The 26788-nt window shown below is 40.3% G+C and overlaps 2 protein-coding genes and 1 long non-coding RNA gene across 9 annotated transcripts in view; 1 reads left to right on the forward strand and 2 right to left on the reverse strand.

Moving 5' to 3' along the window:
* The first annotated feature begins 3 nt into the window (after positions 1 to 3).
* zufsp (zinc finger containing ubiquitin peptidase 1) lies at positions 4 to 25652 on the forward strand. 5 transcript variants are annotated; one of them, XM_061819415.1, is made up of 11 exons: positions 4 to 208; positions 874 to 1057; positions 1133 to 1231; positions 1780 to 1875; positions 4178 to 4287; positions 7300 to 7468; positions 8116 to 8304; positions 9784 to 9949; positions 10103 to 10263; positions 22991 to 23211; positions 25490 to 25652. In XM_061819415.1, exons 1-11 carry the CDS (start codon positions 26 to 28, stop codon positions 25535 to 25537), a joined length of 1626 nt encoding a protein of 541 aa, XP_061675399.1. In that variant the 5' UTR covers positions 4 to 25; the 3' UTR covers positions 25538 to 25652. The 5 variants fall into 5 exon arrangements, with proteins under 5 accessions (XP_061675399.1, XP_061675404.1, XP_061675403.1 ...); XM_061819420.1 differs by having other exon boundaries at positions 207 to 267; XM_061819419.1 differs by lacking the exon at positions 4 to 208 and adding an exon at positions 214 to 307.
* On the reverse strand, positions 8298 to 22979 carry LOC133500572 (uncharacterized). Its single transcript, XR_009794947.1, has 3 exons — positions 19928 to 22979; positions 16759 to 19700; positions 8298 to 8471 (listed from the first exon to the last, which is right to left on the reverse strand). It is a non-coding gene; the product is annotated as an uncharacterized LOC133500572 (long non-coding RNA).
* The window catches only part of rwdd1 (RWD domain containing 1), a 59478-nt gene continuing 55931 nt past the window's right edge, over positions 23242 to 26788 (reverse strand). For 2 of the 3 annotated variants that reach the window (XR_009794946.1, XR_009794945.1), the window contains exons 12-13: positions 25470 to 25513; positions 23242 to 24441 (exon numbers count right to left, since the gene is read on the reverse strand). The gene's annotated coding sequence lies outside the window, so the exon portion shown is untranslated. The remainder of the gene's footprint in view (positions 24442 to 25469; positions 25514 to 26788) is intronic. The other variant, XR_009794944.1, reaches the window with a different exon arrangement.

The following is a 26788-nucleotide window of genomic DNA, read 5'->3' on the forward strand; positions in this document are numbered from 1 at the left end:
ATTTCAACATGACAATCCCCTGCCAATGTTGACGATATTAACACGACATATGATGTTATTGTATATTAAAAAGAAACAAAACTACACTTTTCACGCGAACATTTTATTTTTTTATCCATGTTTTGGCTATGGACCGCATTTCTTTGATATTTGTTTTATATTGAAAATTTTGCCCGGAAGTCTACTTGAAGAGAAATTGCTCAGTAGGGTAAGAAGATATATTATTGTGTAATCAATGTCGTGGAAAGGTGAACGGGCGCGATAAACGTGTGTTCAAATTTGTCGCTTTGTTTCAAGTGCTGTGTGAGTAAGTCAATACGTAGTGGTTTACTCACGACTGGTTTTGGCTCTCGATGTTCAAGTTTCAAAACCCTTATAAGGTTGGGTAGCAACGTGAGTCAAAATTCATTTAGAGTTCATTTACTGTGTTTAAAGTACTTAATGTGCTCAGTTGGTTGGATTACAAATCGAAAATTGCTTTAGTCGTTTATTTAATAGTTGTATATAATCGTCAGCTCCTGACAAGTCAATGGTTTTTCACAAAGTATAGGTGTCCCATTCAGAGGCTTAATTAATTAATTTTGAAATGATTGATCCGACTATTTCGATTGACAGACTGTGTTAATGCTGACATGTGAGATATGTAGTGAGGAAATAATGTTAGAAGAAGACATGAAGACATATCTGCTCCTCAGCCATCTGGAAAGTGACATGCACTGCCCGCTGTGTTCTTTTTCTGGAGTATCCCATGATTAACTTTGGAGCCATATTAATTCTGCACATTTAGATGAGCAGCACAAACTCCGAATTTCATCTCATTCCAATTCCCTTTGTCATTCTACAACTAACACTTATTTGACTGAAAATCCGCAGACTACAGGCAACAGTGTTTTAAATTTAAAAGCAAAACCCTGTGGATCGTCAAGTGACTCATTTCCACTTCAACGGAGATTTGATGCCATGTCGACAGAAAGTAAAGGTCCAGATCTGGAAAATACTGGATATTTGTCTGAGCAGAACACTCACAGACAAAAGTGCCTAGCGTCTCCAGAGATTGGTACATTTTAAAAATATTAAACTCAGAAGTCCTTTCTAGCATTATAAGTTACAGTTGATGTTAATTTTTTTACAGGCCTTTTCTGTTGCCCCATGTGTGCACTAGAATTCAGCAGCAGCAGCATCCTCCAAGAGCATGTTGAGATACACTTGCTGGAACACCATTGTGTTCAAGGTATGTTAGTCTTTGTACAAACACAACATTGGCAATATACTGGAGACAAGTTCTAAAGAGGCCATCCTACTAAACAGATACTAAGTCACTTGAATGTACTGTTTTTTTTTGTGGGTCGTTTATCCCTCTTCACTCATATTCCTCTTCTGAAAGCCCTCTTAATAAATAAATTCTCATCAATTAAAAATGGTGTAGAGTTTGTCTTATGTTAGTATTTGAAGACGCAGCATTACTTTGCTAAGGGCTACATCACATGCTCGAAGTTTAAATGTGTCCTTTAATGATGTTTGATAGGATCATTTGAGTACTGTAATTTAATAGTGAATAATAAAAACCAGGCTTGCTGCTCTCTTTTGCTGATTTTGTTGGAAATGATCATGTGCCCTTTGGCTGAGGAAAACAAAAAAGGATTTGTATTCATAAATATTCCAAAATTCTCCCAGAGAACGTCTGATTTATCTTCAAATATTTCGTTAGAACTACAGATTTGTCAAGGTCCATCAAATTATTGTGTTAGTGGATTTACATGAGGTTTCAAAACTGTCTAGGAGAGGACACACTTGAGTGCCCTCTGTGTCCAGTTGTTTGCAGCGACAGCGTCTCTCTGGAGCAGCATGTTGAAATTCACCTGGATAATGGAGCAGGTCTGATTATCTTTGAGCATAATTCCCCTTTTCACATTTTTGCTTCTAATTTATTGAGAGACAGTCATCTTACAATAAACATCAGTGCCACTAGTAAGTATTCTCATCCCTTTACTTTTTTCCACATTGTGCTACGTTACAAACTTACTCTAAAGCTGATTTGAGTACAGTATAATTTTCTTTAAAAAATGTACATAAAATATCTCATAATGACAGTAAAAACATTTTCAGACATTTGTGTAAATATATCATTTGTCTTTCAAACATAATATTCACACCTTTTGCTGAGACAGTCAAACTTGAGCTCAGGTGCATCTGATTTCCACTGATCATCCTTCACTGCTTCTCTGGCTTGAAGTCTAACAGTGGTAAATTCAGTTTATTGAACTTCATTTGGAATGGCACACCCCTGTCCATTAAGGTCTCATAGTTGCCATCGCCTATTAGAGCAGAAACCAAGCAATGAAGTCCAAGCAATTGTCTGCAGACTTGAGAGACTGGATTGTGTCAAGGCATAAATCTGAGGAAGGATTCTTGCAGCATTGACCGTTCCAAAAAGCACTGTGGTCTTGAGTATACGGACATTGAAGAAGGACCGTGAGCTTTCGTAGATCTGCCCATCTGACCAAGCCAAGTATCCGGGGAAGAAGTTCCTTGGTCACAGAGGTGAGCAAGAATGCTATCAGAATCAGCTTTTTTGGCTAGTGTGTAACCACACATAAGGAATTTGTCTCCGACAGTCGGTGCCACCCTGGTACAACATTCAGAACAAAGAAAAAACTAACAAGAACAAAGAAAAGAACAAGAGACATTCTGTTAATAGGAACTATTTTTTATAAGAGTCAAAGACACAGTCTTCTTCATTTAGAACAGCTAAGAGATAAAGAGTGTCAATGCCCTACATGTTAAGATTGTACAGAGTGCCCTTACTCATTCGCGGTTGTCGTTATAGACCAGTGCAATGACAATTGTGCAAAGGGAGCAAGTTATAGTGACGAATCGTGCTATGGTCTACGGGATATATTACTAATACTGCTTGGACCATCAGGATGTGAGGGTGTGTCCCAACAACGGCACAAGGCAGAAAATACAATAGAATAACTTAATTGCCAGAGGGAAAAACTGTTAGAATGCCCGCTAGTTTTGACTTGCATTGATCAGTAACACTTGCCTGACGGAAGGAGCTAGAAGAGCCGGTGACCAGGTTGTGGAGGGTCCGAAAGGATCCTGCCTGCTCTGGATCTTGTGAGCGTGCCCTGCAAGTCTTGAGATGGGTGGTGCTGACAAAAGTAGAGACTTGCAGAGATAGAACCATCCAGAAATGGTACCATTGCTAACGCACTCCATTATTCAGCCTTTTATGGTAAGGTGGCAAAAAATAAGCCAGTTATCACCGATAGACGCGTGGGAGCCTGCTTGGAATTTGGAAAAAGGCGCTCGAAGGATTCTCAGACATACAGAAGCAAAGTTTCTGGTCGGGTGAAACCGAAATACAGTAGAACTTTTTAGCCTATATTGCAAGCATCGTATCTGGAAAAGAAAAGGCACTGCTCATCACCTGGCTCACACTCCCTACTGTGAAGGATGCTAGTTGCAGCATTATCCTGTGGGGCTGTTTTTTTTTTTTTTTTTTTTTTTTTTTTTTTTTTTGCTGCAGGAACTAGAGACTAGTCTGCATACATGGTAAGAGGACCAAATATTGAGAAGTTCTTTAAGAGAACTTTCAACAGTGTGTTTTAGGACTTCGGCATCAATTCAGCTGCCAAAACGACAATTACCCAAAGCACACAGCCAAGATAACAAAGGAATCAGCCTGTGAATGTCCTTGAGTGGGCTAGCTTGAGTCTGGGCTTGAATCCAATCGGCCATCTCTGCAAAGACTTAGACCTAAAAACGGCTGCCCACCGACGCTGCCTATCCAACCTGACTGACCATGGGAGGATCTCCAGAGAACAATGCTAACATGAAACAGGTGTGCCAAGCTTGTAGCGACATACCCAAGAAGACTTGAGGCTGTTTTTGGTGCAAAAGATCCCTCAACCAACCTTAACCAAAGGATGTGAATACTTCTGTAACTATCTGTTTACATTTTTAAAATAAATTTACGCAAATATCTGAAAATGTTTTTGCTGTCATTATGGGATATTTTATGTCGGTTTGTTTTTAAAGAAAACTACTCAAATCATCTTCAGAATAAGTCAGAACATATATTAGTAAAATGTGGGCAAAATGAAGGGATGTGAATATTTACTGGTAGCACTGTACATAACCCTATTATAACAATAGTTTATCTTTGCTGTAGGGAGCTCTGATTCAGATGAAAGACTGGCTTGGAGACTTCAACGGGAATTGGAGAAGAAGAGGTGGGAGGAGGAGAACCGACTGGAGAAAGAACAGTTTAAGAAGTTGCAGGTCTGAAATTTACTGAGCAGAACACTGCAGTGTACAATTGCTGAGAAATTTCAAATATTATGTAATTGAAGAATTTATAGCTTTCAATATCATTTAAATTTTTCAGTTGTGAGGTTATGCCTGTATCTGCGTACAAATTAGAAGATGAAATTGGCGTGGATTTTGCCTGCTAATCCTGAGCCAAAATTTTACAAAATCCTACTCCCATCCGTCCTCCCCTGTCCTGAGCAAGGGGGACCACCAACACATGCTTTTTCCACATTTTAATGATTCACATTTGAGTTTACCAGATAAAGCCCATTGATTGTTAAAAAAAAAAAAAAAAAAAAAAAAACAGAATTGGTAGTATCAAAATAATGAGATTTTATTGCATGTCGTGTGACATAGTGCAATCATGAAAGAGCAAATTTTTCTCAGCAGTCTTCTCCCTCTCATTGCACTGACGTTTTTCTTTTTTTTTTAATAACTTTATTGGCCGTCATATATTTAGAGTACTATGTGAGTAGATGAAAAAAACAATAATACTACAATACAAAAATAAACTACCTTTTGGATTCAAATATACTGTGCACCACAGCGACACAGAGTTAATGTCTTTCTTGGAGCCCATCAAGGACGTCACTGATCAGGTCGGCGAATTATGCAATCAAAACCGATCATCATCCATCCATCCTTCCATTTTCTTAGCTTTTATCCTCACAAGGGTTGCGGGGAGTGCTGGAGCCTATCCCAGCTGGCAACGGGCAGGAGGTGGGGTACACCCTGAACTGATTGCCAATCAATCGCAGGGCACATCAAAACAAACAGCCGCACTCACAATCACACCTACTGTTTTTCTTTTTTTTTTTTTTAAATTTTGTTTGTTTTGTTTTGTTTTTTTCCCACCATACACTACCCACCCTGGACCAGACGCCGTGGATATATACGTACTGGTACGTTGTGAAATTAGGTGTTCACCCAGAAAGACTTTGTAAACGTTTATTACATAACTTGTTTCCAAACAGCGACTGTAACATGAAGTAATACAGCTCAAACAGAAAAGTAATTGTTTTTATTTCCCCTCTTCCTGTTCACTTAAACCACTAAAGTTAGTGTTCAGTATCAGAGTTGAAGCGCCTCAAAAAGTCACCATCACACACCATCTTAGTCTCTTAGTTGCTCACGTTGTCATTTTTAATTTCATTACTGCATAAGTTCTGTACATCTCATGAAGCACTCTGGCCTTTTAATCCATCGGTAAGGGTTGATTCTTTCACAATCCTCTACGGTTTTAAAATCCATTGGCAGACCTCAGAAAGGGATGACCTTCACATGCAGCCAGTTTTTGTGAAAGATTTAAAATCAATTAAATTAATATATGGCGGCACGGTGAAGCCGCTGTAAAGCATTGGCCTCACTGTTTTGTTGACCAGGGTTCAATTTCGGCCCTGCCAGTGTGGTGTTTGCATGTCCTCTCTGTGCCTGTATGCGTTTTCTCCTGGCACTCCGGTTTCCTCCCGCATTCCATAAAACATGCAACATTAATTGGACACTCTAAATTGTCCCTAGGTGTAATTCTGAGTGTGATTGTCTGTCTCCATGTGCCCTGGAATTGGCTGGCAACCAGTTCAGGGTGCACCCTCTCTCCTGCCTGTTGACAGCTGGAATAGGTTCCAGCACTCCCGCAACTCTTGTGAGGATAAGCAGCTAAGAACATGAATGGATGGATGGATAAATTGTTTTTATTGTGACTGAATGTGTAGTGCAGGGGTGGCCAAATGTTTTTGCTCTAAGATCTACTTTTCAGCAGCTCAACTCCTGCGGTCTACAGTGCCATGAAAAAGTATTTGCTCCAGTCCTGATTTCATTTTTATTTTTTATTTTTTGGCTTTCTTATGTATTTTACACCCAGGTTTCAAATCATCAAACAAATTTTAATATCACTCAAAGACAAACCAAAGAAATACAAAATGCTCGCTCAGTGAGGTTGGATGGAGACCTTTTGTGAACAGCAGTTTTCAGCTCTGCCCACAAATTCTCGATTGGATTCAGTTCTGGACTTTGACTTGGCCATTCTGACACCTGGATATGTTTATTTGTGAACCATTTCATTGTAGATTTGGCTTCATGTTTTGGATCATTGTCCTTTTGGAAGATAAATCTCCGTCCCAGTCTCAGGTCTTTTGCAGACTCCAACAGGTTTTCTTCCAGAATGGTCCTGTATTTGGGTCCATTCATCTTTCCATCAATTTCAACCATCTTCCCCGCCCCTGCTGAAGAAAAGCAGCCCCAAACCGTGAGGCTGCCACTACCATGTTTGACAGTGGGAATGGTGTACACAGGGAGATGTGCTTTGTTGTTTTTACGCCAAAAATATCATCTTGCATTGTGGCCAAAAAGTTCGATTTTGGTTTTATCTGACTAGAGCACCTTCTTCCACGTTTGGTGTGTCTCCCAGGTGGCTTGTGGCAATCTTTAAACAAGACTTTTTATGGCTATCTTTGAGAAATGGCTTTCTTCTTGCCACTCTTCCATAAAGGCCAGATCTGTGCAGTGTACAACTGATTGTTGTCCTATGGACAGACTCTCTCACTTCAACTGAAGATCTCTGCAGTTCATCCAGAGTGACCCCCCAAAAAAGAAGCACAAAACTCACTTGAAATTGAAAACAAAGGTGACAGTCCATACAATACAGTATAGTTTTTTGTTTTGTTTTTTGTTTTTTAGACTTGGATGTTATGTACTATGTAGGAAACCTTGAGTTGCATTTACATCATCAATGAAATGCTACTATATTGGAGATACTCGATCAGGTTCTGGTTCAGGTAAGTCTGGCTGTATTCGCACCTGGGTGTCAACCAGAACATCACCTGAGACCAGATTGAAGAGTACTCTAAGCTTGTGACTTCTCATTCTGCACGTTGTGGAAGGTTGCCAAGGTTGATCACATGTACATGCTTTCATATTTGTCTTGTGCTTTTATAAAGTTTATGCATATCACTTTGCTCTGTATGTGGTATGTTGAATCCACAGAGGCAGTTTGGCCTGGATGGCAGTGGCAGCTATCGCACACAGATGGAGAAAACCATGGAGCGAGATGTGGCCAGGGGCATCATGGCCACCGCAGAGTATCACTATAATAGGGTGGAGATGATGGAATCTCTTGCCTCAGGAATTGATGATGGCAGAACCAGAACTCAGGGTTAGTGTATTTCTTTGTACATCAACCACAATTCTGACAATAATACAGTACTTGGAAAAAAATGGGGCGGGGACAATGTAGCAGAGGATTGCTGTATCTGTATTCCATGATGATGGGTTGCAGGGACTAATAATTCTTGGGCTAGAGACTTATTGTTTCTGTGGCATGTGCATCCTTGGACTTGCATAGTCACAAGTGTAAAATGATCAATGGCCATCATCCTTCTAAACATTCAAGTGCTTTATGGTGTACTACTACCACCAGTAAATGATCTGTAAAGAAGAACGGCTCCTCTTCCACTCTAATAATTGACAGTGATGTTGCAGCAAGTTTTTAATGTACTGTCAACCGTTGACTAGCTGTCATCACTAAAATACTCATATAATGCATGCCTCTTAGGAGATACATTATTAAATTGTAAATCAGATGTTAGTTTATAATGGTTAGGTTAGATAGTATTGAAGTACTGTACATTTTTTGAATCACTTTAATGGTCCACTCCAAGTACAATACATTGGGAATCCATAGCATACACTTAACATGCTGAAGTCTCAGCATGTTAGCAGCGGTGTCTCAGCAGTGTTGGTAACATGCTAAAATTTTTGCTCTCTGTAGTTACACATGTACTCTTGTTCACCTGTACCTAGGTGTCATTGGCGCCTTGTGCCAGTACTATCAAACTGAGTGCAGAGACTGTGTGCACTTGTGGCTGAGTGCTGACACTGACCATTATTGCTCCTCTCTGGGAGACAAAGGCTGGGGCTGTGGTTACAGAAACTTCCAGATGCTGCTCTCCTCTCTTTTCAGACTTGATACATATGCGTCCTCTTTTCAAGGTGCTCCATTACAGCCACTCCACAATGACTATCCTACTTTGTGATCATTTTACTCTATATACACGCTAAAACCAAATTTTAAATAAGCACAAGCTTAGTATGATCACTAACCCTTAAATACTTTATGAAGCACAAGGGCAGATATCCAAGAAGCATTAATAGTGCACCTGAAAGGAAAGAGACAAAAGGTACACATCACCATCTATCAAAAATATAAGAGAATTGACTACAACATTATTGTCACTGACACAGGATAAATGGATATCAGTCAGGCATCCCAAATTTGTAGCATTGAGGAACAAAAAAAAAGTTCATATAAATACAATTATCAAAAGACACTTATTTCCAGGACAAACAATTGTTCACATTCAGGAGAGTGACTATATTATGATATATGCTAGTTATAATTTTATGTACATATGGTATTGCAGTTTTTGTTTTTGTCAAATATGTCACAACACCTGTTATTTTTCCCGATGATTGAGGGCCCATCAGGTGGCATGGTGGAACAGCTGCAGAGCGTTGGCTTCACAGTTCTGAGGTCAGGGGTTCAAATCCCGGCCCCGCCTGTGTGGAATTTGCATGTTCACCCTGTGACTGCGTGGGTTTCCTGCGGGCACTCCGGTTTCCTCCCACATCCCAAAAACATGCATTAATTACGTGTGATTGTGTTAATGTTGTCTGTCTCTATGTGCCCTGCGATTGGCTGGCAAACAGTTGAGGGTGTACCTCCCCTCCTGCCTGATGGTATGAGTAGCTGGGATAGGTTCCAGCACTCCCTTGTGACAATAAGCGGCTCAAGACGGATGGATGGATGCGGTTAATGGTCATTCTTTTTTTCCTTTCAGCTTGTCCCGTTATGCGTCGCCACACCATGTCATCTTTTTCCATCTAAGCCTAAGTTCCTCCACCTGCTCCCTGCTTTCACTGCATATCACGATATCATCTCTGAACATCATGGTCCAAGGGGATCAACAGTGGATATACTGGAATCTACCATGGTGTATCTAAAAACTATGGATTTTGTATAGGTCACATTAATTATTGATTTATGGTAGTCATTTTTTTACATTTTGGAAATACCTGGCATTTGAACAAGAGTCTAGAGATTCTTTATAACCACTGTGTTTGGCAGGTCTTACCTGCGATTCAAACCCAGAACTTTTTCACAGCTAACCAAGTACACCATTGCTTAGCACACACCGGTACCTCTCTTCCTTTGACAACAGCTTGCTCAATTCGATTTTAGAACAGGGTTTACCAACCTTTTTGGAACAGGGAGCCACTGTACTTCATGCGTAATGATGAATGAAGACTCCGAATACCCTTCATCGTCTTGTGAAGAGATTTATCATTTTAATGATTTATCAGCGTTAATATAAACACAATTATCAAAAGACACTTATATCCAGTATGAGATGATCAGATTTTTTTTTCAATATATGTTTGCATTCAACTGATTCTCATTTTCTCCGACAGACAAATCAGTACCAAGTATTCCACGTGTGCAGAGTATGATCGAGGATGCATGGGATTTAGGACTGGATCCACAAGGTGCATCTCATTTTAACAATCAGCTACACGGAACACGTGCTTGGATTGGAGCCACAGAGATCTACGTCCTCCTCACTTCCCTAGGAATCAGGTTTTTACGGTTAAACTTGATCTTGCTGAATTAGGCAATGTAGTTTTACAATTGTCATGGAAAGTTAAATTACTGTTGGTTGACAGCTGCTCTCAGGAATTGGGAGATTCTTATCAATATTAAGGAGATTAAAACAATCCATTTTTTTCTCAGTGGCTGCATCATTGACTTCCACCAGCCAACAGGCCCAGGTGGCACTCATCCCCGGCTTTTTGAGTGGGTCAAAAACTACTTCAGTCAGTCCAGCAGCACTACCAAATTGCCTCCAAGACTAACCCAGACCACGTTGCCGCCACTATACCTGCAGCATCAAGGTGCACGCACAGCAACACGTCCTGCCACAAGTTGCACACTGCACATAAACACTTGGTAGCATGATCTTGCCTGGTACTGTTGTCTTTTTAAAAATTTAGCCAAACGGGGAGCATAACTTAGTGCAAGTTGTAGGCTGGTCCCAAGGCTGGATAAATACAGGGGAATGGCATCACGAAGGGCATTTGGCCAATTCCATAACAGATCTGTGGTAGCCCAGGTTAATAACATTGCCGTTAACCTAAAGGGCGCCGGTGTAAATTGAGCTACAGTGGGTTGAAGATGCAGCGCTCAAATGCAAATTCTTCGGAAGAAAGAGAAGAGGAAAGCAAATAATCTAAAACTGATTGTGGAGACTCTCACAGGAAAAGCTCAGGAGTTGGTTGACAGTGTTGGGAAAGATCATTTTCTATGCAAACTATTTCAAAGTTGAGTTCACCATTCCAAAAATACAGAATACATTTCATAATTCAAAAGTATAAACTATGTTCAGTGTTACAAAAATAATTTAGCTCATAGTTCTTTGTGGGGCTTTCTCAGTATGTTGCTGATGGGGTTGTCCCCTTAAAATAATGGCATTTCATTTTCCCATTGTTTCCACCCATTCATTCCATGTTACAGTGTTCTTACGGGTCAGAGAATTTCGGGATTATTATTGGACGAAACGTGGCCTTTTCCAGTTCTTGGAATGTCCGGTAAATAAAAAATATTTGGCTTGGGTCAAGGAATGTCATGGGATTTTGATGTTTCAGCTCAAAATATTGTTTAGCATGTTTTAATTAAAACAATAAACCTGTCAAGCGAAGACCGTGCATTTCTGGTTTCTCCAAATTTCTCAGTGATGTCATTTTGTTCAGTTCTTCCAAGCATGGATGTAGTGCGCACCTGACCTCAGCGGAACAAACAAAGCTTCCAGTTACGGATATGCCAGGAAAGTGCCGATTTAACGACATGTGGTTAGAAAATGAGTTGTACCGGGGGTGGCTGGCACCTTGCGACAGTCATACAGCGAAATGTTCTCCATGCAGTAAACTTATTAACCTATTTAACATGGGAGAAGGTACGTTGCAAAGTCATATGAAGTCGGCCAAACTTATCACAACAATGTCAAGGAAACTGAATGATAAGATGGAGAATTTGACAATTTACAACCTCAAAATGAATTTGCCATAGCACTACTGCAACTGTTCGGCTGAAAACTTCAGTGGCAGGTTAATGTATTTAAATTTTAAGGGTGAACCCAACAACCCGTGTTGCTGCTATTACACATCCCACCATGGACAGAAAAGAGCCATTTTTGAAAATACAAAAGTATAGAGATTGTGCGCGCAACGTCATCTTTTGTTTACGACGCCATTTTGCTAGTCATACAAAGCTGCTCGGTCGGTGAGTCGCTGGACCGTAACTGATTTTCACAATGTTGTGAGACTTGTTGTGCTGTTGGTTGTCACAATAGACGAGACAGTTCTTCAAAGATACCACTCTATAGAATAACAGCTGAAAAGAGCGATGTATTTCGGCAACTAAACGGGATGGATGTGCCTAACGGAATACACGCCAATGTAGTGATCATTTGAGGTAGGAATTATTCTTCTCAATTTCAAATTATAGAGAAGTATTTATATTGCCAAGTTGGCTCAATTGATTATAATAATGCGTCTGTCACAGAGAGGTTTACGGAGGTAAACAAGACTCCCTGTCCTAAAATTTTTTTTTTCCACAAACGGGATATGGATGATTATATTTCAAAAACAGCAGCATCACTCGATGAATACTTAAGTATTCATTACAGGCATAATAAAGTCTGAGATTCAAACACTCCAGTTAGATTTGTTGTCAGTTTAAAAAAATAATCAGGCCTTCTATATTGGTAATAATTTGGTCCAAAATCATAGCTAAATTTAATGCAAGTTGCAACTTACCTTTGCCATTACAAGATGAGACTTACTTCAGTCAATTTTACAGGACACGACACCTATGACCCATCCAGCAACTAAGTATTTGCATGCATCCCGACTTTTATATACTTCCAAATGCTTCAGTGTAAATCTCAACGACTTATTCACAAGATACATGTGTATATTCAACTGTCCAACATAGGCAAACGAATGAACAGTCAATTGGAGACATCGACTTCGGCATTAAAAATGGATCCTCTATGCCAAGTGTCTCTAATTTTTCCACATACCTTTGTTTGTGGTCATTTTCTAAATGTTTAATGATATCGGACAAAACTCAGGGTGTCATGCTATCAGACATATTTTTGTTTAGTCTTAACGGAATTAGCATTCAACAATGCTTTGTTTGACCGGCAGTATGGCGGCGTCAATGAAAATCACATGATTTTATGACGTAGGCGCATTCCCCCTATACACGTAATATTTCACAAACATAAACCACAATATGTAATAGCTACCACCATGGGACAGACTTTGTGTATCATTTCGAAAAGAAAGTGGAGACTTTTAAGTAGAACCAAATATTCTCATCGTACTTTAAGATGCATACCGTCTCAACAGAAACCTCAGAGAACATGATTCTTCAAGTACTTAATTCCCAAATGAAAAGAAAGTTAAATATCTTGTGCCATTGAGAGAATATTGACCATGAAAAATTTAACGGTTTTCAAATATTGCTGAAGCCCTCACAGTTCTGAGGTCCCGGCTTCAATCCCAGACCCTCCTGTGTGGAGTTTGCATGTTCTCGGATGTGGCCTCGAGTTGAAAGAAATTCTGGAAGGAACTAGACATAGTACAGTGAAGAAAATAAGTATTTAAACACCCTGCTATATTGCAAGTTCTCCCACTTAGAAATCATGGAGGGGTCTGAAATTTTCATCGTAGGTGCATGTCCACTGTGAGAGAGATAATCAAAAAGAAAAATCTCGAAATCACAATGTATGATTTTTTTTTTCAATGATTTATTTGTGTGATACAGCTGCAAATAAGTATTTGAACAGCTGTCTATCAGCTAGAATTCTGACTCTCAAAGACCTCTTAGTCAGGCTTTAAAAGTCCACCCCCACTCCATGTATTATCCTAAATCCGATGCACCTGTGTGCGGTTGTTAGCTGCATAAAGACACCTGTCCACCCCATACAATCAGTAAGACTAAAACTTGGAACATGCCCAAGCCCAAATAGCTGTCCAATGACACCAGAGACAAAATTGTACAACTCCGCACAGTTGGTATAGGCTACAGAGAAATTGCCAAGCAGCTTAGTGAAAAAAGGTCCACTGTTGGAGCAATCATTAGAAAATGGAAGAAGCTAAACATGACGGTCAATCTCAATCAGAGTGGAGCCCCATGCACGATATGACCTCGTGGGGTCTCAATGATCCTCAGAAAGGTGAGGAATCAGCCCAAGACTATACAACAATGACCACCGTTTCCAAGGTGACTGTTGGTAATACACTAAGACGTCATGGTTAAAATCATGCATGGCACGGAACGTTCCCCTGCTTAAACCAGCACATGTCAAGGCCAGTCTTAGCTTTGCCAATGACCATTTGGATGATACAGAGTAGTCATGGAAGAAAGTTTTGTGGTCAGATGAGATGAAAATAGAACTTTTTGGTCATGATTCCACTAACCGTGTTTGGAGGAAGACAAATGATGAGTTCCATCTCAAGAACACCATCCCTACTTTGAAGCATGGGGGTGGAAACATCATGCTTTGGGATCTTTTTCTGCACATGGGACAGGACGGCCACTGTATTAAGGAGAGGATAACCACGGCCATGTATTGTGAGAATTTGGGGAACAACGTCTTTCCCTCAGTCAGAGCATTGAAGATGGGTCGTGGTTCTTTCAACATGACAATGACCCAAAGCACACAGCCAAGAAAACCAAGGAGGGGCCTCCGTAAGAAGCATATCAAGGTTCTGGCGTGGCCTAGCCAGTCTCCAGACCTAAACCCAATAGAAAATATTTGGAGGGAGCGGAAACTCTGTGTTTGTCAGCGACAGCCCAGACACCTGTCTGATCTCAAGAAGAGCTGTGTGGAAGAGTGGGCCAAAATCCCTCCTGCAGTATGTGCAAACCTGGTGAATAACTACAGAAAACGTTTGACCTCTGAAATTGCAAACAAAGGCTACTGTACCAAATATTAACATTGGTTTTCTCAGGTGTTCAAATACTTATTTGCTGTATCACACAAATAGATTTATAAAAAACATCATACAATCTGATTTCTGGATTTTTTTTTTTTTTTTTTAAGAGTATCTCTCTCACAGTGGACATGCACCAACAATGAAAATTTCAGACCCCTCCATAATTTCTAAGTGGGAGAACTTGCAATATAGCAGGGTGTTCAAATACACATTTTCTTCAGTGTATGTCCAGCTGTATGCAGATGAAGCCGTAAGGAACATCACCACAATAGAAACCACAACAGGACAAAACAAGTGAAAGTTGAAGGTAGAACTAATAGAATTTGCTGTGTTTTTTATATATATATATATATACACACAGTGCCTTGTGAAAGTATTCGGCCCCCTTGAACCTTTAACCACATTTCAGGCTTCAAACATAAACATACAAAATTAAAAATTTTCGTCAAGTATCAACAAGTGGGATACAATCATGAAGTGAAACAAAATTTATTGCATATTTTAAACTTCTTAACAAATAAAAACCTGAAAAGTGCAGCGTGTAATATTATGTATTGGCCCCCTTCCATTAACACTTTGTAGCGCCACCTTTTGCTGCAATTACAGCTGCATGTCACTTGGACTATGTCTCTATAAGTTTTGCACATCAAGAGGCTGAAATTCTTGCCCATTCTTGCTTACAAAACAATTCAAGCTTTGTGAGGTTGGATGGAGAGAGTTTGTGAACAGCAGTCTTCAGTTCTGCCCACAGATTCTCAATTGGATTCAGGTCTGGACTTTGACTTGGCCATTCTAACACCTGGATACATTTATTTATGAAGCATTCCATTGTAGATACGGTTTTATGTTTTGGATCATTGTCCTGTTGGAAGATAAATCTCCATCCCGGTCTCAGGTCTTCTGCAAACCCCAACAGGTTTTCTTCCTGTATTTGGTCCTGTATTTAGCTCCATTCATCTTCCCATCAATTATAACCATCTTCCCTGTCCCAGCTAAACAAAAGCCGGCCCAAACCGTGAGGCTGCCACCACCATGTTTGACAGTGGGGATGGTGTGTTCAGGGTGATGAGCTGTGTTGGTTTTACGCCAAACATATTGTTTTGCATTGTGGTCCAAAAATTCGATTTTGGTTTCATCTGACCAGAGCACCTTCCGCATGTTTGGTGTGTCTCCGAAGTGGCTTGTGGCAAACTTTAAATGAGACTTTTTATGGATATCTTTGAGAAATTGCTTTCGTCTTGCCACTCTTCCAAAAAGGCCACATTTGTGCAGTGTACGACTGATTGTTGTCCGATGGACAGACTCTCCCACCTCAGCTATCGATCTCTGCAGTTCCTCCAGAGTGATCATGGGCCTCTTGGCTGCATCTCTAATTAGTCTTCTCCTTGTTCGAAGTGAAAGTTTAGAGGGAGGGCCGGGTCTTGGTAGATTTGCAGTGGTCTGATACTCCAACCATTTCAATATGATTGCTTGCACAGTGCTCTTTGAGATGTTTAAAGCTTAGGAAATCTTTTTGTATCCAAATCCATCTTTAAACTTCTCCACAACAGTATCTTGGACCTGCCTGGTGTGTTCCTTGGTCTTCAAGATGCTCTCTGCACTTTAAACAGAACCCCGAGACTATCACAGAGCAGGTGCATTTATGCGGCGACTTGATTAAACACAGGTGGATTCTATTTATCATCATCAGTCAACATTGGATCATTCAGAGATCCTCATTGAACTTCTGGAGTGATTTTGCTGCACTGAAAGTAAACGGGCTGAATAATATTGCATGCCCCACTTTTCAGTTTATTTGATAAAGTATGAAGTATCCAATAAATTTTGTTCCACTTCATGATTGTGTCCCACTTGTTGATTCATGAAAATACAAATGTAATTTTATCTTTGTTTGAAGCCTGAAATGTGGCGAAAGTTTGAAAAGTTCAAGGGAGCCGAATACTTTCACAAGGCTGTGTGTGTGTGTGTGGTGTGTGTGTGTGTGTGTGTGGTGTGTGTGTGTGTGCGCGCGCGTGTGTCTGCGTGCGTGCGTATATATATATATATATATATATATATATATATATATGTATACATCCCTATATATAGTTTCCCACCTATTTGATTCATCCAACCTAATCAATCCACTACTACTTCTACATCAGTAAACTCTACCGATAAAAATCCAAAGTCATCAAAACACTAAAAACTAACTAAGTTACATTACATTAATGATGTAAAAGAAAGTAAAAGTGAAGTAAAGCAACTAAATACAAAATTTTAATGTGCTAAAGGAAAGTAAATCAAAGTATTGCCGTAGAAGACAAGGAGAGTGGAGGATTCAGGACCATCGGAGGTGCTGGGACCGCAGTGTGACGTGTGAACCCACTTAGCCCTTACACCAACCTTCACTGCACTGTTGGTCACGGGAGAACTTGAAAAGGGCCCAGCCAGCGCTGATGCCTCCACGTTTTTCGCTGGAAGTCCTTTATCAGCACAAAGTCACCAGGTTTGACGTCATGCAAGGTTCCGTTTGTCCTCCTCGCTAGTGCTGCATGAACTTGTTTCCTGACAGAAAGCACGTTAGTCAGATATGTGCAATAACTGATCATATTGTCCTTGCAAAGGTGTGTGTCCATTGGCTAGCTGATGATGCAGTCCAACATTCAGAGGCCTCGCAAACAGGATCTCAAATGGGGACAGATTGTGGCTCAGACGCACACGCGTCCTCATAAACATCAAGACAATTGGCAGACACTTGATCCAATTTAATTTTGTGTCTTCACGACATTTACTCTGTTGGTTGGCTTCTGGTTACCAAACTGGTGACAACAAATCGAGGGGGCTCCGACCTGCACGACCGTACAATAAATAAATCCTGCTGAATTTGGACCGAATGTTTTTAATACTCAACGTGGGACGCCCCTGGTGACGACTACAGTGGACTAAAATCATCATCTGTGTAATCTGCACTAAAATGGAGCCGTATTCGTTCATGTTGAAGCTGCGTGGCCTAACGTAGCTCAATAACATCAAGTCACGTATGTAATCAAATATTTGCTGAGGAAGTAAACATCAAACATTAGTATTTACACGACCTGCAAAACTTGTATTTTGTATACAACGAGGACCGTGAGTACTTTTTAGGAAGTTGGGCAAGTGGAAACGTCAACTTAAACTTCCTTATAGGCCCAGACTACCTTAGCTTAGCTGGATAGCACGGAGACGCATTTGTGATCAAACTGTGCTGTTGAAGAAACATCGAACGTGAGTAACTTCATAACTTGTATGTACGTCCTAAACAACTTGTACAATGAGGGCTGTGAGGAATTATAGGAAATTTAACAGTCTTAGCTTAGTACATTTTAGTACCCAAATTGGAGCCGGATCATTTGCGTTGAAGCTGCCCGGCCTAAGTTAGCCTAGTGCGCTAACAACATTACCTACGTAGCGTATACAATGAGGACCAAACATCAAACGTGGACTCACCCTTCAACTACTAGAGTAAGGGCCATTGTGGTTTGAATCACATCCACATATCCTTTAAATCGCCATCTCCTTTATATTTTCACACAGGTAGTATGTAATTTGTGTGTGCTGACTTTCTTTATTCGGTTGCTTTTATCTGATTTTGACTTTAACATAGATTTAGGTAGTATTTGAATTGTGTATCTTGTGTGCTGACTTTATTTGATTGCTTCTTTTGACTATCTGCAGCCCAAAGGGGGGCACAATTTCTGCGCAACCTGTAGGCTGGTCCCAAACCCGAATAATTGCAGCGGGTTGCGTCAGGAAGGTCATCCAGCATAAAACTGTGCCAAACATATGAGCGTTCATCAAATGAATGCCATAACAGTTAGGTCGTGGCACGGGCTAACTACGCCCGCACCCGGCACTATTAATCTGTAAGGCGTAGGTAGAAATTCAAATAATGTAGGTCGAAGACAAAAAAAGAGGAGGAAAGCGGCTTAGTCGGCATAAGAGGCATGCACAGACCCTACAACTGTGTGTAGGGACTTTGAATGTTGGGACTATGACAGGAAAAGCTCAGGAGTTAGTTGACATGATGATTAGGAGAAAGGTTTATATATTGCGCATCCAAGAGAGCAAGTGGTAAGGGAGTAAGGCTAGCAGCTTGGGAGCAGGGTTTAATATTATAATTTTATTAATTTTATTTTACCATGGAGTAGATGGGGAGGGAAATGGAGTAGGGGTTATTTTAAAGGAAGAGCTGGCTAAGAATGTATTAGAGGTGAAAAGAGTCTCAGATCGAGTGATGAGGCTCAAATTTGAAATTAAGGGTATTGTGTATAATATGATTAGCGGCTATGCCCCACAGGTAGGATGTGACCTCGAGTTGAAAGAGAAATTCTGGCACATGACAACTTGTACACCAGGTTGGATACGAAAGAAAGAGAAAAGGATCTCTACAGGTTGGCCAGACATAGGGATAGAGATGGGAAGGATGTGCAGGAAGTAAAGGTGATTAAGGATAGTGATGGAAATATGTTGACTGGTGCCAGTAATGTGCTAAGTAGATGGAAAGAATACTTTGAGAAGTTTATGAATGAAGAAAATGAGAGAGAGAAGGAAGAGAAGAAAAGGCAAGTGTGAAGGACCAGGAAGTGGCAATAATTGGTAAGGGGAAGTTAGAAAGGTACTACAAAGGATGAAAAATGTAAAGGCAGTTCGTCCTGATTACATACCGGTGGAGTTATGGAAGCAAATTGGAGAGATGGCTGTGGAGTTTTTGACCAACTTATTCAACAGAATACTAGCGGGCGAAAAGATGCCTGAAGAATGGAGGAAAAGTGTTCTAGTTCCCATTTTTAAGAACAAAGGGGATGTTCAGAGCTGTGGGAACTATAGAGGAATAAAGTTGATGAGCCACACAATGAAGTTATGGGAAAGAGTAGTGGAGGCTAGACTCAGGACAGAAGTAAGTATCTGCGAGCAACAGTATGGTTTCATGCCTGGAAAGAGTACCACAGATGCATTATTTACCTTGAAGATGCTAGTGGAAAAGTACAGAGATCAGAAGGAGCTACATTGTGTCTTTGTAGACCTAGAGAAAGCCTATGACAGAGTACCAAGAGAGAAACTGTTCTACAGCATACGGAAGTCTGGTGTGGCGGAGAAATATGTTAGAATAGTACAGGACATGTATGAGGGCAGCAGAACAGCGGTGAGATGTGCCTTAGGTGTGTCAGAAGAATTTAAGGTGGCGGTGGGACTGCATCAGGGTTCCGCGCTGAGCCCCTTCTGTTTGCGGTCGTCATGGATAGGCTGACAGGTGGGGTTAGACTGGAATCCCCTTGGACTATGACGTTCGCAGATGATATTGTGATCTGCAGGGAGCAGGTGGAGGAACAATTAGAAAGGTGGAGGCACGCACTGGAAAGGAGAGGAATGAAGATTAGCCGAAGTAAAACAGAATATATGCGCATGATTGTGAGGGGCGTAGGAGGAAGAGTGAAGCTCCAGGGAGAAGAGATAACGAGGGTGGATGACTTCAAATACTTGGGGTCAACAATACAGAGCAATGCAGAGTTTGGTAAGGAAGTGAAGAACTTACACAGCGGTGGACTTCGAGTGAGCCACGCATACCCCACATGTAGGAAGTACAGCGTGTTCACAGGCTGCCACTGCACAAAGGGGAAGACCTCGTTCCACTGAATGAATGCTAATCACATTATACCCTGAATGAAGTTCAAGGTAAAAATACCCCACTGGAAGGAGCTGGTCGCCATGGGGCTGAAACAACACTAATGTCACGTCTCCGTGGCGTTCGTCTACAAACTGAACAAAGGGTTTGGATGAGTCCAGAATCCTAAGAGTAGGGCAAGATTGGAAAGCACCCTGGGTGTTCAAAGGCACTGGTAGCCTCAGTTGTCCATTTAACATGCGATGAGAAACTCAGTGACCTGTTCAGAGTGAGTGAATGTACAACAGTCATAATAATAATAATTTGAGATGAAATGTCTGGAGGCCCTGTAGCTCAGTGGTTAGAGCACTGGTTTGATAAACCAGGGGTTGTGGGTTCGTATCCCACTGGGGCCTCCACTCCCTGAGAAGGGTTGCGTCAGGAAGGGCATCCGGCGTAAAAATTGTGCCAAACATATGTGCGTTCATCTGAGATGACACGCTGTGGCGACCCCGAAAGGGACAAGCCGAACGAAACTTACTTTTTTGAGATGAAATGTCTCCAATAAGCACATTCCCAAAAACCATACCTGTTTCTTTGTGAATGGTTTTGGTGTGTCAACAATAGTCTGCACCTGAGCTGGATAAAGTATTTTCCCTCGAGGAGTGAAGATGTGTCCTAGAAAATTAACCTCTTGTGATACAAACTGCAGTTTTAATAACGATGCTTTGTGGCCTTCTGATCCAAGGTGTTTTAACAAAACAATCATATCAGTCTCACGCTGTTCTTCGATGGGACGAGCAATCAACAAATCATTAACATATTGTAGCGATGCTGTGCCCGGTGTGAGCGTCAAATGTTCAAGACAGCAGGCGAGTGGCTCAGAGAAGAAGGTGGGGCATGCAGATCCCGAAAAACCCATTGTTGGATCTGTTGTTGGTGCCCAATCAGTCATGCGCTGACACCGAGAAATAAACTGCCTATATCCTGCCATTTTACTGCAGTTTGTTTCGCCAAAGAAATGTGTGGTGCTGAACAGAAAACATCACAGACAGACAGCTGCACTAGTGTTAGTGAGACTAACGCTGCACAAAAATCTTGTCAAAATAAGGTCACTCATATTCAAGGAGTCATTTAAGTCTCTGTAAAAAGTCTGCTTAAAATGTCGGTTTGGTCCGTCATCCACGTCGTACAATGCAATTTGTAGATCTTCATTAAAATGTTAAACGAGAATCGTGAGAAATGAACTGTGCCGTATATCTTGTCAGATTGGTGCTAATTGGATTGCTGACTCCCCAATGACAAATGTTTTGCAGGTTCTCGGGACGGAATCTAACAAATGATGATTCCACATTATCTACCAGATGCCGTAATTTCAATACCATCAGGAGCGGATGTCACTACCAATCCCAATTTTATCATGAGATCCCTTCCCAACAGATTGATTAGACATATGAATGACAACAAACGGATGCTTAAATGGCATATCTGGTCCAAAGCCACACAATACACATGGAGCAGGGTGCATAAATTTGTCTTTTGGTAAACCTCCATTTGCACACATTGAGTAACAAGATCATTTGGTTGGGGCAAGAACAACTGGCTCGGAAACTTTTAATATAGAATTTGAAGCTCCCAAATCAACATGGAAAGTAATGAATGTATTATTTACCAAACAGTCAACTGTAGGAAAGTTCATGTAGGCAACAGTTTTCAAAAGCGTGTGAATATCAAATGGTTGGCTGCAATTTCTTTCTCTAAAGCAACAATCTTATCTCGAATCTTAGTGTAAACTAAAGAAGTCCTCCAATGAATCATTCAAGACAACAGCGTTCATTCACTACATTTCGCTTTTAAACTGGACAGGTTTGGGAAGCCCCCACATACATCCACTGGCCTGTGGCATTTTGGTTGGTGGGGGAAAAAATAAAAGATTCCCTGTGTTTCATTGAGGTCTATTGTGATTTATTTTTCCCACATCTCCTGAAAAGGTTGCAGGCTATTTTGAGAGCGGGGAGGACTCAAATCAACAATCAGCCCCTCCTTCCCTTCTTTAAAAATATTTCTTTCTTTCTTTCGGCTTGTTCCATTAAGGGTTGCCACAGCGTGTCATCTTATATGAACGCTCATATTTGTGTGGCTCAGTTTTTATGGCGGATACCTTTCCTGACGTGACCCCTCTTGGGGAGTGGAGGCCCCAGTGAGAAACGGACTAATCCTGCAAAAGAAAATCCAAATATTAAATTAATGTACCTGTAATCTATTTTTTTATGTATCTTAATGAAAGTTGTGGGTTTTTTTTTTGTATTCTAAATGTTACCCACCAAGCCTACCCACTGCTTTAACTGAATGGCCATTCCACTCTCTGTTGTACTTGCATTGACCAAATGGGGGCAGTACAATACAGAGTCTCAAGTCCTCATTCTCATTATTACAGCACAAATACTAGCCGTTTTTCACATAGGGTAAAGAATGTATGATTGTGAGTACAGTTATATTGTCTTTCCACATGGGTGCTCGTTAATGTTCAACTCATTGCTTGAATAGTTAAACCCTCATAGGATTGGCATGAAGCGAGCAGGCTGGAGGGCTAAAATAGATGATTGTTTTAAATACACTAATTCTCTTGTATGTTTAGTTTAGCTTTTGCCAAGGTGCTGGTGGAAAAGCCACCATAAAGCGCTTTTAATTCAAGTCAGCGCTTGCATGCCAAAGCAAAAAAAAGACATGGTCGAACGATGGCTTGTATCTCAAAAAAAATCTAAGTTGAGTCACCCAAGGCACCAGTGAAAGCTGATATTGGCTGATGAACAGTTCAGGGTGTATGGCAGGGATCGGCGACTCATAAGGATACCCAGTATCCCAGTGGATCGCTGGATGGATGGATGGATGGAGATAGATTCATGGTCGACCACTTGCCAAACATGGGAACCCCATTACAAAATTGTGCTGTCAGTAATGTGTCAAATGTTTCCTCTTTACTGTGTCCCCAAGGTCATAGTCGCTCCATAGTGGGTTTGGAGCAGCGGAAGAATGGAAATCTCTGCCTTCTGCTTTTGGATCCTGGTTCTTCATCATCAGACACCATGAAGTTAATGAGTAGAGAGACGGCATCCATAGCCGTCCACCATATCCGAAAGCTTCCTGGCAGCCTGAAACATAAACGGTACCAGGTAGTGGGAGTAGAGGGTGTGTTGTCCGCTGAAGAGAAACAGGTTAGATGCCTACATGTTAATTTATATCAAGTACTGTACATACGATGCACTGTGAAAGTCACAGGCCACCATTTGATTTGTTTTCGCAATTCTATAATGTATAATTTGGTTGTTGTTCAGTAAAGCAGAGATATCTACCAAGGCCAAATGATTTACAAAAGAAAAAAAAATCGGTGGGTATAGTTATGGTTTTGTCTGTTAATTTGTTATTGGGATACTTCCTGGTTCAAGAGGTATGATGAATATGCAGGTTTTTCCATTAGGATTTAGGAGACATAAAGGAATATAAATTTCTGACAAACTGTATTTACATGTTGAAGATCATCAAACAACAAAGATAACCACAGTAAGAATTAGCAATACAGCTTTTTAAATTATTAGATGTTCCAAGGGTCAGAAAAACTGAGAGCCACCTGGCTTTGTGTAAAAAGTAATGTCCCCCAAAACCTTAATTACTGAATAGGGTCAGGCCACCCTTAGAAGCAAAAAGTGAAATGATTATTAGGTTATTAAAGTGCATTTTCTCTAACTGGCAATCTTGCACATCTCTGGAAATATTTTGGCCCACTCTTCCTTGCTGAAGTGTTAGAATTCAGCAGCGCTAGTGATTTTTTTTTTTTTTTTAAAGCATAAATTGGCTTATTTAGGTCATGGCAGACCATTTCAGTTGGATTGCAGTCCAGCCTTTGAGTCGGTCACTCCTTACTTTGTTTTTTTTTTTCAGCCAGGTTCCAGGTAATGAAGGAATAAAAGCAGCCCCAAACCATTACACCAACACCATTTACCATTTTTGACTGTTGGTATGTTTTTTTTAAATAAATGCTGCGTTACATTTATGACAACTGTAACAGGACACTCACCTTCCAAAATGTTCAACTTTCTTCTCATCAGTCCATAAAATATTTTGCCACGAGTCTTGAACCATTCAGATGTTTAGGAGTAAGGTAAAATGAGCATTTATGTTCTTTTTGGCCAACACTAAGTAAGTAGTTTTCGCCTTAGACATCTTCCATGGATACCATTTTTGTTGAGTCTCTACATTATTGTTGACTCATGAACACTGACCTGACTGAGGAAACACCTGGAGTTTATTCAGATGTGGTGCTGGGTTCCTTTGTGACCTCCTGGAGGAGTCTTAACTGTAGTAGGCCAGCCACTCCTGGAAAGGTTCACCACTGGTCCATGTTTTCTTCATTCGTGGATACATTCTCACAATGGTTTGCTGGAGTCCTAATGTATAAATCAATGTGTAGGAAAATTAAACTCCAAATTGACTATGACCTCACAGACAAAGTCTGTAACCAGAGTTAATCAGGGCCAGACAGCAACACTTCTGAGATCATCAGTAAAAAGTTCAAACAATACTCGTACTGTTTGCTGTGGTTGACAAGCTCGCAACCACCGTCCCCCCCCTGCCCACACCTAGAATCAGACTAAAAATAATTTGCTCCAGATCTAACAGCTGATGCGAATTAATATGAATGCATGTCAGCCTCGAGTGTGAGTTTTTAAATCCATCTTAAAAACTTCTCTTTTTATTCATGCTTTTCCAAGAATTGCCATCTTAAATGCTATTTCTTTCACTATACACTTTTAATTTTCCATTTTAAATGTTTATTTCTTTAAATGCTTTTAATCATGCAAACACTATGTGTATGAAATGAGCTATAGAGTATAAATAAATTTGCTTTGTTGTTGCTGAAAGAAATGGCAGCCCTTTCCAAACTAATAGATGTCAATTATTATCTCATCTGTTATTGAATTTCTTTGGATTGTGGCATTTTGTTACAGCTTTTCTGAATTGTTTTGTCAGACTACTTAAGTAATTTCTTGATCAAACAGGTCTGGAGGTAATCAGGCTTTGCTGTGGTCTGTTGAAATTATTAGCCAAAGTTAATTGATGACTTAACAACGGTGGCTCAACCAGTTATTACATTTACCGAGCAATTTCCATTACACACAAGATCAGTTAGCTTTGAATAGTTTTTCCTTAATAAATGAAATCACTTGGGTGGTCTTTCTCTGATAATATTTGTTTGATGATCTTAAACATTAAAGTGGGGAAGCTGCAAAAAAAAAAAAATCAAGCAAGGGACAAATACATTGTTTGCGACACTATATTTGTCGTCTTATTTGGTGTTTTGCTATGTCAAAAACGACTACTGTAAAGAGTCATTAAGACGAGACTTTATATAGTAATGTATGTTCATGTGTATTTTGCAAAATGAGAAAATATATGAAAATATCAGAACACTTACATTTTTGTTTGCTTTAACAGATCCGCATCTTGAACTCCAGAACTCTGTGTGCAGAAAGGATCCCATGAACCAAAACTTCGTATCTCTTAATCTTTGTTTTAAAAATTAATATTTACTTCATTGTTTTAGCAATTACCGTGTACTGTACTTGTTTGGTAATAAACGTTCAACATTAAGCACTGAGTTCATTTGCCTAACTTCTGTGCAGGAAGCATGGGTTGTTTTTTCACTCAGTGAAGGTGTCAATAGGAGTGTGAATGGTTCTTTGTCTAGACATGGCCTATGATTGGATACCAATTCGGGGTGTAGTCTTCCTCGAGTGCACTATTTAGTCTGCAATCTAGAGCAGGATAAGCAGTGTAGAAAATGGACAGAGCAATGTTCTTACACCTATCATATTTTTTTTCTTATGAAAGTGTATTTTCATGTGAAATCAAAACAATGTGAATACAAAGTTATCAATTGAATGTAATCAGAGGCATGTAGCACTACATTTACTGCATTACATTAACACAAATAACATTTTGGATAAATTACTCTTGTCAGAGTAGTTTGAATACCGTAGCTCAGTGGTTAGAGCATTGGTTTGGTAAACCAGGGGTTTTGGGTACATATCACATTGGTGCCTCCACTCTCTGAGAAGTGTTGCAGCAGGAAGGGCATCCAGTGTAAAAATTGTGCCAAACAAATATGTGTGTTCATCTGAGATGACACGCTGTGGCGACCCCGAAAGGCACAAGCCGAAAGAAGACAGTTTTACTCTGCTATAATGGTCGACCTGCTGCTTTATTTATCCATTATTGCGTGCAAAATCTGTTTTTATAATTAATCTTAAAATTCCACATTGGGTCATGTTACGCCACTTGTGGTATTTGACTTCCAATTCACCAATCAGCACAAAGGCAGTCACATGACTGTGCTAATCAAAATGACTCCTTATTTGAGGGGACCTTTTCAGACTCTGAAAAACAGGTTTTTTTAGTTTTGTGTCTGCTCAAATTTAGGTGTTTCAGCGCACTTCTCTTGAAAAAACACCTTGTGGGGAGTTCCAGATATTTCTATTGTTTTGGCCATACATCTAGCAACCTTAGCCTTATTATATGGTCATAAATCACAGTAAAACATACTTCTTGGGAATGGGTGTCACGCTGTAATCTTATCTCTCCTACATGCATGCACACAAAACAAACTGCTTGATTCAGTTATTGAAGTGAATAAAGCAAATCATGTTTGTTTATACACAAAAAAATGGTTGCAGGTGTAATTGGGTACCCACATTTTTTTTTTATTTGATATTCATTTTTCAGATTTAAAAAAAA

Source organism: Syngnathoides biaculeatus, chromosome 5 (genome assembly GCF_019802595.1).
Source record: "Syngnathoides biaculeatus isolate LvHL_M chromosome 5, ASM1980259v1, whole genome shotgun sequence".
In the NCBI taxonomy this organism is placed as follows: domain Eukaryota; kingdom Metazoa; phylum Chordata; class Actinopteri; order Syngnathiformes; family Syngnathidae; genus Syngnathoides; species Syngnathoides biaculeatus.